Below are 12,229 nucleotides of genomic sequence, written 5' to 3'. Positions count from 1 at the left end.
CATAAATGTCATTTCCTTCAATAAGGCCTCTTCCATCACCAAAGATATAAACACCACCTTGATTCCCATTAAAAATTGCATTGCCCCTAAGAAACAAAAATATCCACATTATGAAATTATTATAATACACTGTACAATACTATACATGTATGTAGTGTCTAGGACTGTACAATATTCAGATTTAAAATAGTGAATTTATGTTCTGTCACTTTGAGAAACACATACTTCCAAGTATACACGCAAGTTAAAAATGCAGTTCAACCGAACACAGACAGCAATTTCATTTTTACATATACAGAAGTATTTACAGTTCATCATAAATAAATGAAATAAAATTGAAATTTTGCCATCCCCATCAAAACCCTTCTTCTAAGTAGTAAAACATCAATGAGGAAAACGATACCTTATTGTTGGGTCGCTGTTTGAGGTAATCCAAACACCTGCAAAATTGTTTGCATAGATTTTGTTCTCTATGAATTGTCCTCTTCCTTTTTCATGAACATAGATTCCTCCAGTCTGGCCGTGATGGATTTCACACCGAACTACTGTAGGATTGGCATATGCTTTCACTTCAAAACCTGCTATCCTGTTTCTATGTATGTTGCAGCTTTCAAAATAACCCTTAAGACACAAAACATGCAGTTTCCTGTAAGAGTCCTTTTTAAGATGAAGGCTATTCCTTACCCTCCCACCCCTCTAAATACGATCCTCATTTAAATGGAAACAGTACCAAAATTGACAATATGTAAGTACTTATATAGTTAATTAAAACAGCTATTGCCACTATATCATTTTTTTCCCCCAAATAAAATACTGTTTCAAAGACACTGTGTTTGCATTGATAATTTATTACTGCCCATGAAATGCCAAGAAAAAATGGCAACTCTGGGTATAGCACCTCAAAGAGGACTGAAAATCAGGTTTCCTTAGCAGCTCCTAAGGCTCAGCCTCCTTTCAAGACCATGAAGATGACAGGTCTAATATAAAAAGGACAATGCTATGGAGAAGACTACCTACTTATTTTAAGACCCAGAACCATATATATTTGGTAAGAATATGATTTATTTCAGAAGAAGCATCCTAAATTTCTTTGAAATAACTGGGCAGAATAAATACATATGGATGTGGGAGATGAGTAATTTTTCCAGGGCTGGATTGGTCTGAGTGACCAAGTGGTAAACTTTCCCCCCCTCCCCTTTTTTTAAATGGTGTACACTTCCATTCAGACACAGCAATAGTAGTAGTAGGCCTACAACAAAACTGTATCTAAACAAATGCTTTATAAGCAGCATAGCTATGGGAAAAAAAAAAGAAAAAAAGACACCAGACATTCCACAAAGCCATCCCAGGTATGCTCCTTCTGCTGTGCCAACAAGCACTCGTGTAGCAACACAATGAACTGGTCCATCTGAAAATTTATCTGGCAAAATGGTTGTTTTCGGCCCAATGACTTCTCTGATTCTAGTTCATTCCAGGGCCATGCAAAGTAACTGTGTCAGTCCTTTCAGAGCATTTTTAGAACATTTTGATACTAAAATTCAACCTATTTTTTGAGGTGAACTTTAACGGTATTATATGCCCGTTTTGCCCAACTAAAAGAACAGAAACAAAAGAACTGAAACAGAGGAAGCATCTCTTATCGGAGATGGTAGATAATTGCCCAGTGATTTGTTTTAGTTTGTGGATGGCTTGGATGCAAGCTCTTGAAAGCTCAAGACTATCTCCAGCGGGCAGCTGCGGAGGGCAAGACTAAAACCAGAGCACATGACATTCAGAGCAGCACTCTGCTGCTGACAAACAACCAAAACTGCACTGTCCATTACAGCCAAGAACACATGGTCGAAAGATAACATGAACCAATCTTAGTTCTGTCTTTTCTCCTAGATGTCTGTGTCTCTCTGCTCTGCAAAGCCATCAATAGTATAAACAATCTATATGATTCCAGCTATGGTTTTAGCAGTATCAGTCCTCATCATGCAAATGTTTACCTCTTTAATGAACCGATAACATGTACATAGCTAAAACATCTGACCCAAAAGGAAAGAGGCCGGACCTTCGCTGATCTTTGTCACCGTCGCAGGCACCTCGTCCAAATACTGTTTTCCTGTAGCCATTTAAGTCTCACTAATCATGAGACTTGTCTGACTTGCGAACTACAAAAAAGCACAATTCCTCCTACTGCTCAGTGTAACTGGATTCCAGTGTTTGTACTCACATGACCTACTACCATGAGCACCTCAATCCTAGAGTTTCTACTACCTACCACATGGAAACTACTCAAGTTACTGCCAACCTATGTAGAAAGTACTCTGTTCCACTGTTGTATTACTTATGTGCTGTAAATTGCTAAGGGACTTCATCAAACATATTTTGATTACAAAAAAGTAGAAATACATATGGTTCAACAAGGAACTCAAGACAGCATGCACTTCTCCCTAGTTTGACGACTGCAGCCAGGAAAGGCACTGCATTGATTAAACATCTCCAAAAAAGTACTATCAGTGTGCACAGCCTGGCTCCCCAGGCCCCTCTGGGTGACAATTAAGTCAAATGGAAAAAGCCTACTTTCTGTCAATATTCAGAATATATTTTTTTCAAGGATTTAGGATTGGATTTCTTCAGAGTGAGCCAAGATGTTTTCAGAGTTCTCAAGGAAGCTACGCACTAACAGACAGGGGAATCTAAAGGAGATCTCCTCAGAAATACACTTTCATGCCAACAGGCAGTCTTTGGGACTTCTTATCCCCAAATGAACCACCTTTTTCCCTCATTTTCACTTAAAATGAAGCCCTCAGAGAAACTTAAATAAGATGACGATTTGGTATAAAGTAAAACTTAATCCTCTTAACGGAATACATAATTTCAATTTAAATATTACTATATATGTTCTGGTATCTTATTTACTTCACACATCATCTTCCCATTGAAGTGCCAAATATGTTGCCACTACAGCAAGATGAAGGAAAAGAGGTATTTCAGAGGCGCTTCATCGCAGCCATTTCAGATGCCATGCAGAAGTTGCAAACAAGCAGAGCCTTTATGTGGTCAGCAATATCTTCGGGAGCTTCAGCAAGCACTGTTATTTAATAGTAAGGCAATTCTGGTACAAATGCTTTTAATTCTTGAAAACAGTACCATATACTGTGTAACTTTTAAACTTGCTTGGAAATGAAGTGAAAGAGAAGGCTCCTTCACTTCTGCTCATGTCCCAGTGTATCTACATAAAATGCAACTTCAGAGAGGAATAGAAGAGGTACCTGTAGATTAATTGTACTGTGCCCACTATTTCCTAGAATACCATAACATCACTTGACAGCAGAGTAGAAGTATCATTTCTTCAAAAAGTAGAAAATGGAGCCTTCAAAATGATTGCTCTTCTACCTTCTTGAAAAAAGTAGGACCAATGATTCAGAAGAAACTGAGATTTTGCTGTAAGCCAATGTGAAGGAAGTGCTCCCTCAAAAGGGGGAGAAGAAAAAAAAAAATTATCTGTATCTCAGATTCCTTTATAAGGATGACTGCTAGGTCAGAAAGTCAAGGCTTTCTGCTAGGTAAGATCCTCTATCATTCAATATTCATAAAGAGAAACTGTATTAAAAAGCCCAGTCTACCTCAAGCAAAGTTAGCTTAAGCTGAACTGCTGACTTTGCGCCGATGCAGTTAAACCCAGTGTATTTCTGTACTTGTTGAGACTGTCTGAACACCACCTGTGTGTACAATTATTAAACTGAATTCAGTTAAATCAACAGAATTGCTGTTTGTCAGAAACACGTGTTCTTCCACAGTCCTGAGCAACCACCTCATTCCCAAACTCCCTATTTTCTATGCGGTTCTCTGTTGAAACCAACAACTTCTTTGGCCCAAATTCACCCCCTAGGGAGAAGGGCTAAACTTATCTCAGTCTTTAAGATGGCCCCAGGCAATCCCTTCTGTCTTTTCCAGCCACCACAGCCACTCCCCTTCAAAAGGCATTGTTGTGCCTTTGAATTATATCCTCTCAAAGACATCTTCCCTTTTATTATTTTTTTTTTAAAGTGATGAACTTCTGGATCCCAAGAAATCACATATGGGATCAGACAACATTTTCTTCTTGGGAAGTTAACAAATATTTTGTTAACAAGGAAACAGATCATTTAACTCCATACTTAGAAATGCTATTATCCATAGGGCCCACTAACACTGTTTGCAAACCCAAAGCTTACTGCCAGCTCCGTGTATAACCGGTAATACCATTAGAAACAGCCTGCTCCTTTCTTACCACTTCGGTCTAACAGCACACACGGGCTGCCCAACCTGCAGCTCTTAAGCTCCGTCCAGCTGTCGGGCAGCTCAAGCCCAGATCCTTTATGGAGCCTCTGCCAGGTGGCTATTAAGGTCAGTAAGGTCAATACTTCTCCTCCGCACAGAGGGATTGCAAGCATTATATTGCCTCCACCTCCTTCTAAGAATGATTTTCAAGTGTGCTGAGTATTTTATGTGTGTTTTGTGATGGTTTCTGGTTGTAATTCATTGACTAGCAGTAGAAGAACCTGGAGGATGCAGCACCTGGCAGTGCCAGGATTGCTTAGTAAGAAAAAGAGGTCCCTGTGATTAGTAAGGAAGGAATAAAGCATGCATGTGGAAAAAATATTAAAATCTTACACAAAAATACGAAGTGTAAGGAGAATCAAAATACCTTAGCAGTAGCTTTCTGCTTGAAAAATCCTAAATATTAAAAAGCAGCTTGGTACACCAAATTTATTTAAAATACCACGCAAAACATTAGCTGTGGGCACAAGATGACAGCTACAGTGACAGAAAGCATGGGCAAGAACACACGGCTGCAGTCTGTTAAGATCTGAGCAGAGAAGGTTATCACAAACAGACAGACACCACAGTAATGGTAATGCTGATGTTTCCACATGCTACTTAGTGTACAGAAAAAGCTGATGTGATGACAAGGAAGGGTTCCTGTGCAGATGGACAAGCTCAGATGACTTTTTAAATCAAGAATAACTCAGTAATTGAACTTGGATTGTTTTTGTTTTCTGCATTTTATCTAGTCTAACAAATACTGCTTTGAAATGCGTTAGAGTTAAAACTTGTAACTGAGGGGATTTTGTTCACTGCTTTTCTTCTCAGAGGATTTTTTTCCCTAGGTATTTCTAAAATGGCCTTTTTTCTTTGTCTCAAAGATCACAGTATTACAGAAACACAGAGGTATTTCATGTTATTGTTTATCTGTGCAAGCTTTAACACTTCCTAAATATTTACTGACACTTGTATTCCCAACAGGGTAAAAAAAAAAACCAAAACAACAACAAAAAACAAACAACCCCCCCCCCAAACAAAAAAACCCCAAACAACTCAGGAGACCAAGACAGAAAGAAACAAACTGCTAAAGAGTATCTAACTGTATCAACTTAATTAAATAGCAATAATAAGTGTGACTGACAGCATAAAAAATATGTTTATGAAAATTTGCCTCCCGAAGCCTGGAATGGTCTTTATTTGAGAGTTGGTGGATTTTATAAAAATCCAAATGCAGCATAAAGAAAACCACATTCAAGACGCAAAACAAACCCTTTATTTTTAGTGCATAGGAAAAATTTGCTATTGCAGCAAAAGGCCAACTGAGTTTTTATGTAGTCTGTATAGAAACTGGCGTAAGTTTAATTTATATTTTTTTGGACTTTATATACACACTTCTTCAAAATTATCCAATTTGTAGTATTTAAAAGACCGAGCTGCCAACTAGTCACAATCACCCAAATTAGATACATGCTACTATGCTCTTCTTCCATCAAAAAGAAAAAAACAAGCAATAGTGCTAAGTTTCTCATTTGGGAGCAATGAAAATGAAGACTGTTATGCCTAGATCTCAGCTTTAAATGATAAAATTATGCTTATTCTTACAGTAAATCAGAACTTCTCTGTTGTTTGCATACAACTACTAAATATACTTTATGACAAATGTCTGGTAATTCATCTCAGGCAACTGGCAAGAGAGGTCAGCGTAAGGCACTGAGGGCTGCCAATGCCATGCTGCATTTTTAATGCCAGCTTGTTAAACATTTGGCACAAGCACTAAGGCAAGCATCAGAATATTGCCAGTTTAGAAATAAGAGGTTAAGTTTCTACAAGTATCAAAACACAAAGAACAGTCTGAGAGCATGAAACTAAAAAACAAAGCACTCTTGAACCTTTCAGAGCCAGTACTCCAGCACAGAAACCCACGGGAAAAGAATGTGTAGGGTAGGAATTCAGGACTGGAATGTACTTATCCCACTTCAGTCACAAGCAATTAAGAAAAAAATAAACAAACAAACAAAAAAACCCACACCCAAAAATAACAGAAGGGAAGCAAGAAGTTAACATAGCAAATCCATTAATTTGTTTAGATATGTAGGACGTGTATCTGAAAGATACCATGTCACTTAAAGAATATGTAAATATTGCCAATGCTGTCATTTCATCAACTCTATCACTAGCATGATACAGAAAAGAGGACTTTGAGATAGGGGGGACACCTTTCAAAGGAGTTTATGACTAAGAAAGATTTCAATAATATTTGCAGCTGAGATAAATATTATTCAAGTTCTCTTTAATGTGCTAGTGTTTCCTTTAAACAAACAAACAAATTATTTCTATTCCATTTTGCTTGTGATATCACACTGATCACAACATTGGAACAGGCATTCTGCTGGTAAGAAAATAGATCAAATACACTTTTATTTAACATGAATCAAGTGAATTAAGTCTGCCTTTTTAGTTTTTTAAATATTTCAATACTAATATATTTAATATTTATACCTCAGTACCTAAACAAAAAGCAGTTCCCAGCCAGACTTTCCAATTAACCCTCAAGCCTACATACAGAAATCTCCCCTCCAGGAGTTACTGAAGCACTCTCCTTTACCAGCTTTTCTATAGCTGAAATCACTTTATTACATGTTTCCAAGCCTGCTTAAGTCATGAACGGATATATGGATATATGTATTCACTGAGGTGGATTAGGAGTGCTTATACAACATGTTAATACAGCTTAAAGGAGGCAGTGGCAGCATCCAAACAATGAGATAATATGAAACACAGACATAACATCTTAAGTTTGCCACCACTCTTTGCAAAATGGCCAAAAAACTACATCTCTAGAGAATATAAAATGATGTAAAGAAATCTGTCAGAAGACTGCTAGAAGGGCATTCTTCTGGGCTGGTATAATCTTGCTCAACACAGAACAAATATTCTCCTTAGGATGTAACTAAGAGTGGAGAAGAGGCACCTAACAGAGCAGAATCCCACCATGTTTGACCTTCCACTGGCAAGAAGATTTTATGCCAGCAGCAAAAATAAAAGCACTCTGTGACCTGTTTACCTTCCACTGAGACCAGGAAGCTGCAACTCAAACAGCTACAACTAGTACTACATTGCTGCTTTACCCCTACCTCCCCAGCAACTCGGGTGGAAAGGAGAAAGGCCTCATTAATTTCTATCCACAGTGTATTTTCTGCTAATACTATTTCCAGGCTGCCAACGCTCATCAAGAACCTGACCAGATTTGGGTTAGAACTAAAGCAATAAGCACTAAGTACTTACAAGGGAAGGAAGATATCCTAACAAAGGGAAAAGAGATCCACAATTCAGTGAGCCTAAAAACACCCAGTCAGGGATCAAAATATCAATTTTCAAAAACCAGCTGCTTCTCTTCTTCCTCTTACCCATGATAAAACTACATGGGGTTTTTTTCTGAAAGCTTGCTACGTTATGTATTAGCTATAATTGCATTAATCATTCATCAAAATTATGGAAATTTATTTCCCCAAAGAAATGTCTTATTACAAGAGATTATTATTTTATTCAATAGGCATCTGATACCTAGCTAACAGTCCCCCAACACATAACACACAGCGTAGAAAATCCTCATGTAGAACTTCAGTAGCAAAGCTAAAGCAATTTAGTACCTGAATTGATAAACATTTTATTTAGGAATAAGATTATTTTTAAATGGTGGACTATAGTTTCCTTCAAGCAAGCATCGAATGAGTCTAAGTTAAAAATGAATGTCTACTGTAGTTAGATCTCTGAACTTACTCAGTTGGGGGGGGCAGGGGGGGAAGGTGACAGCAGGGTGAAATACATGAGGGATACAGAAGGAATAGTGGATCCAAAGGTCAGAAGATAAAGTGAGAAAATTGAAATGAAATAACAGAGGTCCAGTCTACACCCAAGCAATGTCTGCAAAGGTGTGACTTGGGACTCATCTTTCTCAGCTAGTCAAAGCCATTAGTGTCTAATGCTTGCATTTTTACAAGTCTTTTTTACAAGTATTATTTGTCTTTCTCTGGGACTAAGTAAGATCTACCAGCAAAACTACTACTTAGGTAATAAAAGACATTTACTTATGAAGAACATCGTGGATATAACATACCAGGTCTAATTATGGTTTCTTGCCAAAGAACAGCCCTAGCATATATTTAGCCATAGGTAGGCAAGAAGTGTGTCAGGTAGTAAGGCTAGGAACAAAACGTATGGAGGGGAATATGCACTAGTATCCCAGAGTATGTGAAACGTGCGCTGGTTTGGCTGACCTCATTCTTCAGCAGCATTCTGAAATCAAGCCTGTTACAGTGAGGTTTTCATTACAGCAGCAGCACAGCACCACAGAAGAGGTTCCTATTTATCTACAGCACCTTTAAAAATGCAACCCCCAAAGCAACTGACTATATAGTTTATTACTCCCTGTCACCAAAGTTATAGGCAATCCATATGTCAGCGACCTCCATCTGGACATTGAGCCATGAACCACTACCCTCTGGATGCAACCATCCAGCCAATTCCTTATCCACCAAACAGTCCACCCATCAAATCCGTATCTCTTCAATTTAGAGAGAAGGATGTTGTGGGGAACCATGTCAAAGGCATTACAGAAGTCCAGACATAAGCCATCCACAGCTCTTCCCTTGTCCACTGACATAGTCACTCCATCATAGAAGGCCACTAGGCTGGCCAGGCAGGACCTGCCCTTGGTGAAGCCATGCTGGCTGTCTCGAATCACCTCCCTGTCCTCCACGTGCCTTAGCATAGCTTCTAGGAGGATCCGTTCCATGATCTTCCCAGGCACAGAGGTGAGGCTGACGGGTTGGTAGCTCCCAGGGTCCTCCTTTCTACCTTTTTAAAAAAGGGTGCAATGTTTCCCTTCTTCCAGTCACCAGGGACTTCACCTGAGTGCCATGACTTTTCAAGTATCATGGAGAGTGGCTTGGCAACTACATCAGCCAATTCCCTCAGGGCTCTGGGATGCACCTTGTCAGGTCCCATAGACTTATGTACGTTCAGGTTCCTCAGGTGGTCATGAACCTGATCTTCTCTTGCAGTGGGAGGGACTTTGCTCTTCCAGTCCCTGTCTTGCTGGCCATCCGCTCCAGAGCTATGGGAAGAGAGACTGACCGCCAGTGAAGACTGAGGCAAAAAACTTGTTCAGTACCTCAGCCTTCTCCTCATCGGCCGTTACCAGTTTGCCAGTCTTGCTCATGGGGGGGGCATACGCTTTCTTTGACCTTCTGTTTCCAGCTGACACACATGTAGAAGCCCTTCTTACTATTCTTTGCATCCCTTGCCAAGTTCAGCTCCATCTGCGCCTTGGCCTTCCTGACCCCATCCCTACAGAACTGGGCAGTGTCCCTATACTCTTCCCAGGATACCTGTCCCTCCTTCCACTGCCTGTGCATTTCCTTCTTGCCCTTTAGTTTGACCAGCAGGTCTCAACTCAGCCTTGTCAGTCTCTTGCCTTCCTTTCCTGATTTCTTACACCTGGGGATCGAGAGCTCCTGCACTCTGTGGAAAGCATCCTTAAAGACCCGCCATTTTAAAAGTGACTAGAAGAAAAGTGCTCATTTTGCCAGCTGGGTGGGGGGAATTGGGACTTCATCATTCAAGCAGGAAAAACAATGATGTGGAACTGTTTGGAAGACATGCAGAATATTTTTGCTAAAACAAATCAGCAAATAATCATCTTTTACTTCAGTGGCAAAAATCCATTCTGTTTATTTCAAGGGCTATGCAAGCTCATTACTTGCTACTTTACACGTACATGGAAGTTAACCACCTTCATCCACAGAAACAAACATCATCATGAAAGAAGGCCTGAATTCTGAAATTAAATTCTGTGTTAAAACTCCACAACTAACTCCATGCTAGAAAAGTCCTCTTCCCAGAGAAGCTGGACGTACCCTGTTTCAGAGATTTAACATTAAAATAAGACTGATTAGGTCTCCACAGAGCATTTTATTTCATTTTTACACCTTCCAGCACCTTATTTTTTTGTTCTGTTTCAAAGGAAAAAGAACGAAGTGATAGCGTAAATGTAAGCCTACCATTTACATCCTATTTCAAGAGGTATTTTGTCACTGCAACATAATTCAATATAACAGGCTGCCAATCAACTGTAAAAAGCTTGCTTAAACCTCTTTCAGCTAAAATTGTCTCTAATGCAAAGTTGCCCACGAAAGGGCAAGAGAAGAACAGTAGGCATATTTTAAGATACCTGTTCACATGTAAAAGCATGGGTTTTTTTAAACATTTCTTCAATGGTAGGCAAAATTTGAAGACTTCAGCTTTGCAACATCTATTTTTCTTTCTTCAAAAGAAAACATATACGTTACCATGCCATGGTCAAAAGTGAAAACGCCAACATCACGTCCATGGTGAATGTGATTCCGTCTGATAATGGGATTTCCATGGTTTTTAACCCAAATCCCTGCTAACGCATTATTGGAGATCTCATTGTCCTCATATATTCCCTGGTAAATAAAAATGTAAATTAAGACAGGAATCAAGAACAGTAAAAAATTTTATCAAAGAAATTGATATCGAAAAATACCTGTGCATGGTCTGTAATATAAAGTCCAACATTTTCACAGTCGCTGATGTTACAGTGTTTAATAGTAGGACAAGCTCCCTGGCCACTAACACATACTGCAGAGCCAACTGGAAGAAAACAGTACAGTTACCATAGCTTCAAAGCAGAGAGTATTTATAAATAGTCTGGCAGTGCTTTTGCAAGAAAAGTTAGCATGAACTGATATTTAAAAAAGATCTGGCGTGCATAGTGCCAAAGCACTGCAAGCCACAGGCAGAAAAACACTAATGTCATCATTTTGCAGATGCAAAAAACTGAGGTAGGAGTTGCTTTAAAAATCACTCTGCCAAGGTTACGCAGCTGCATATGATTGCCAGAATAGACAATAGTTTATATAATAATTCATGCTTATGAAAGTTCTCACTCATTTATTTTCCTGTGTTAGGCTGACTGTATACTGACTGTTTATAACAAAGGACAACAGAAATATAATAAAATTCTATGTTAATTACTGCCTTATTTTACTCCCATTTAAACTTTCATAACCCAGTACTTCAAAGAGCCCAAACAAATAATAATTTTGTAGCATACCAAGACACATGTCTAACTAAAGATGAGCAGGAGACAAACAGCACAATCTCAAGTACAGAACTACACATCAGAAACCAACAGGTCTCTTCCCAGCTGAATTACAAAGCTCCTTGCCACAGCTCCTTGGATGATTTCAGCTACCATACCGTTACCCAAACCCCAAACTCTTCTCAGGCAACTAGGACTCAAACTGCTCAGGACTTTGTCAAATCAGCTCAATTCCCTGAACTCCATAAAGTATGAAAACATGAAATTCTGCGGCTGCTAAAAATCAATGGCAGATTCACAGTGATTTCAGAAAGGTAAGACCTCATCTCGGGGTATCTGGCCTACATAATGCACACCTTCCCTGCAATTAAACATCGCTAAATAAGCAAGCCAGTACATGCTCTGCAAGTACTCATATTAGCCTCTAGCAGAGTACCACAAAGACTATACTTTAATAATTCACAGACTCATTTACAGAGCTTTTTTTTCTTTTTTTTAAATCCTAAAGAAATTATTTTGATTGTCTAGTCTGACCTTATGAATAATACAGGCTATAATAATTCCCTGAATTAATTCCTGCTTCAATTCTAGTAGCAGGAACTTCAGCACATATCTTTTAGAAACACATTTAATTTTGATTTGAATATTTCCAACAACTGAGAAACCACAGGCAGCTTGTTAGCTGGTTACAGAGTTGTTACCCTGTTAATTTACACTTTAATTGCTCATCTGAATTCCTCCAGCTTTAGCACCCAGTTACTGGTGCTCTTTATACCAGTGTATGCCATACCCAATGCATGCACGTATTTA

General features: G+C 38.9%; 1 protein-coding gene across 2 annotated transcripts in view; it reads right to left on the bottom strand.

Moving 5' to 3' along the window:
- The window catches only part of FBXO11 (F-box protein 11), a 77,794-nt gene that overhangs the window by 7,935 nt on the left and 57,630 nt on the right, over nt 1–12,229 (bottom strand). For both annotated transcript variants that reach the window (XM_052806721.1, XM_052806720.1), the window contains exons 10-13: nt 10,862–10,968; nt 10,644–10,781; nt 404–621; nt 1–86 (exon numbers count right to left, since the gene is read on the bottom strand). In XM_052806721.1, coding sequence (XP_052662681.1) covers nt 1–86; nt 404–621; nt 10,644–10,781; nt 10,862–10,968 — 549 coding nt within the window. The remainder of the gene's footprint in view (nt 87–403; nt 622–10,643; nt 10,782–10,861; nt 10,969–12,229) is intronic.

Source organism: Harpia harpyja, chromosome 13, assembly GCF_026419915.1.
Source record: "Harpia harpyja isolate bHarHar1 chromosome 13, bHarHar1 primary haplotype, whole genome shotgun sequence".
Lineage (NCBI taxonomy): Eukaryota > Metazoa > Chordata > Aves > Accipitriformes > Accipitridae > Harpia > Harpia harpyja.
The sequence above is the reverse complement of the archived record's forward strand: the minus strand, read 5'-3'. Positions and strand labels throughout refer to the sequence as shown.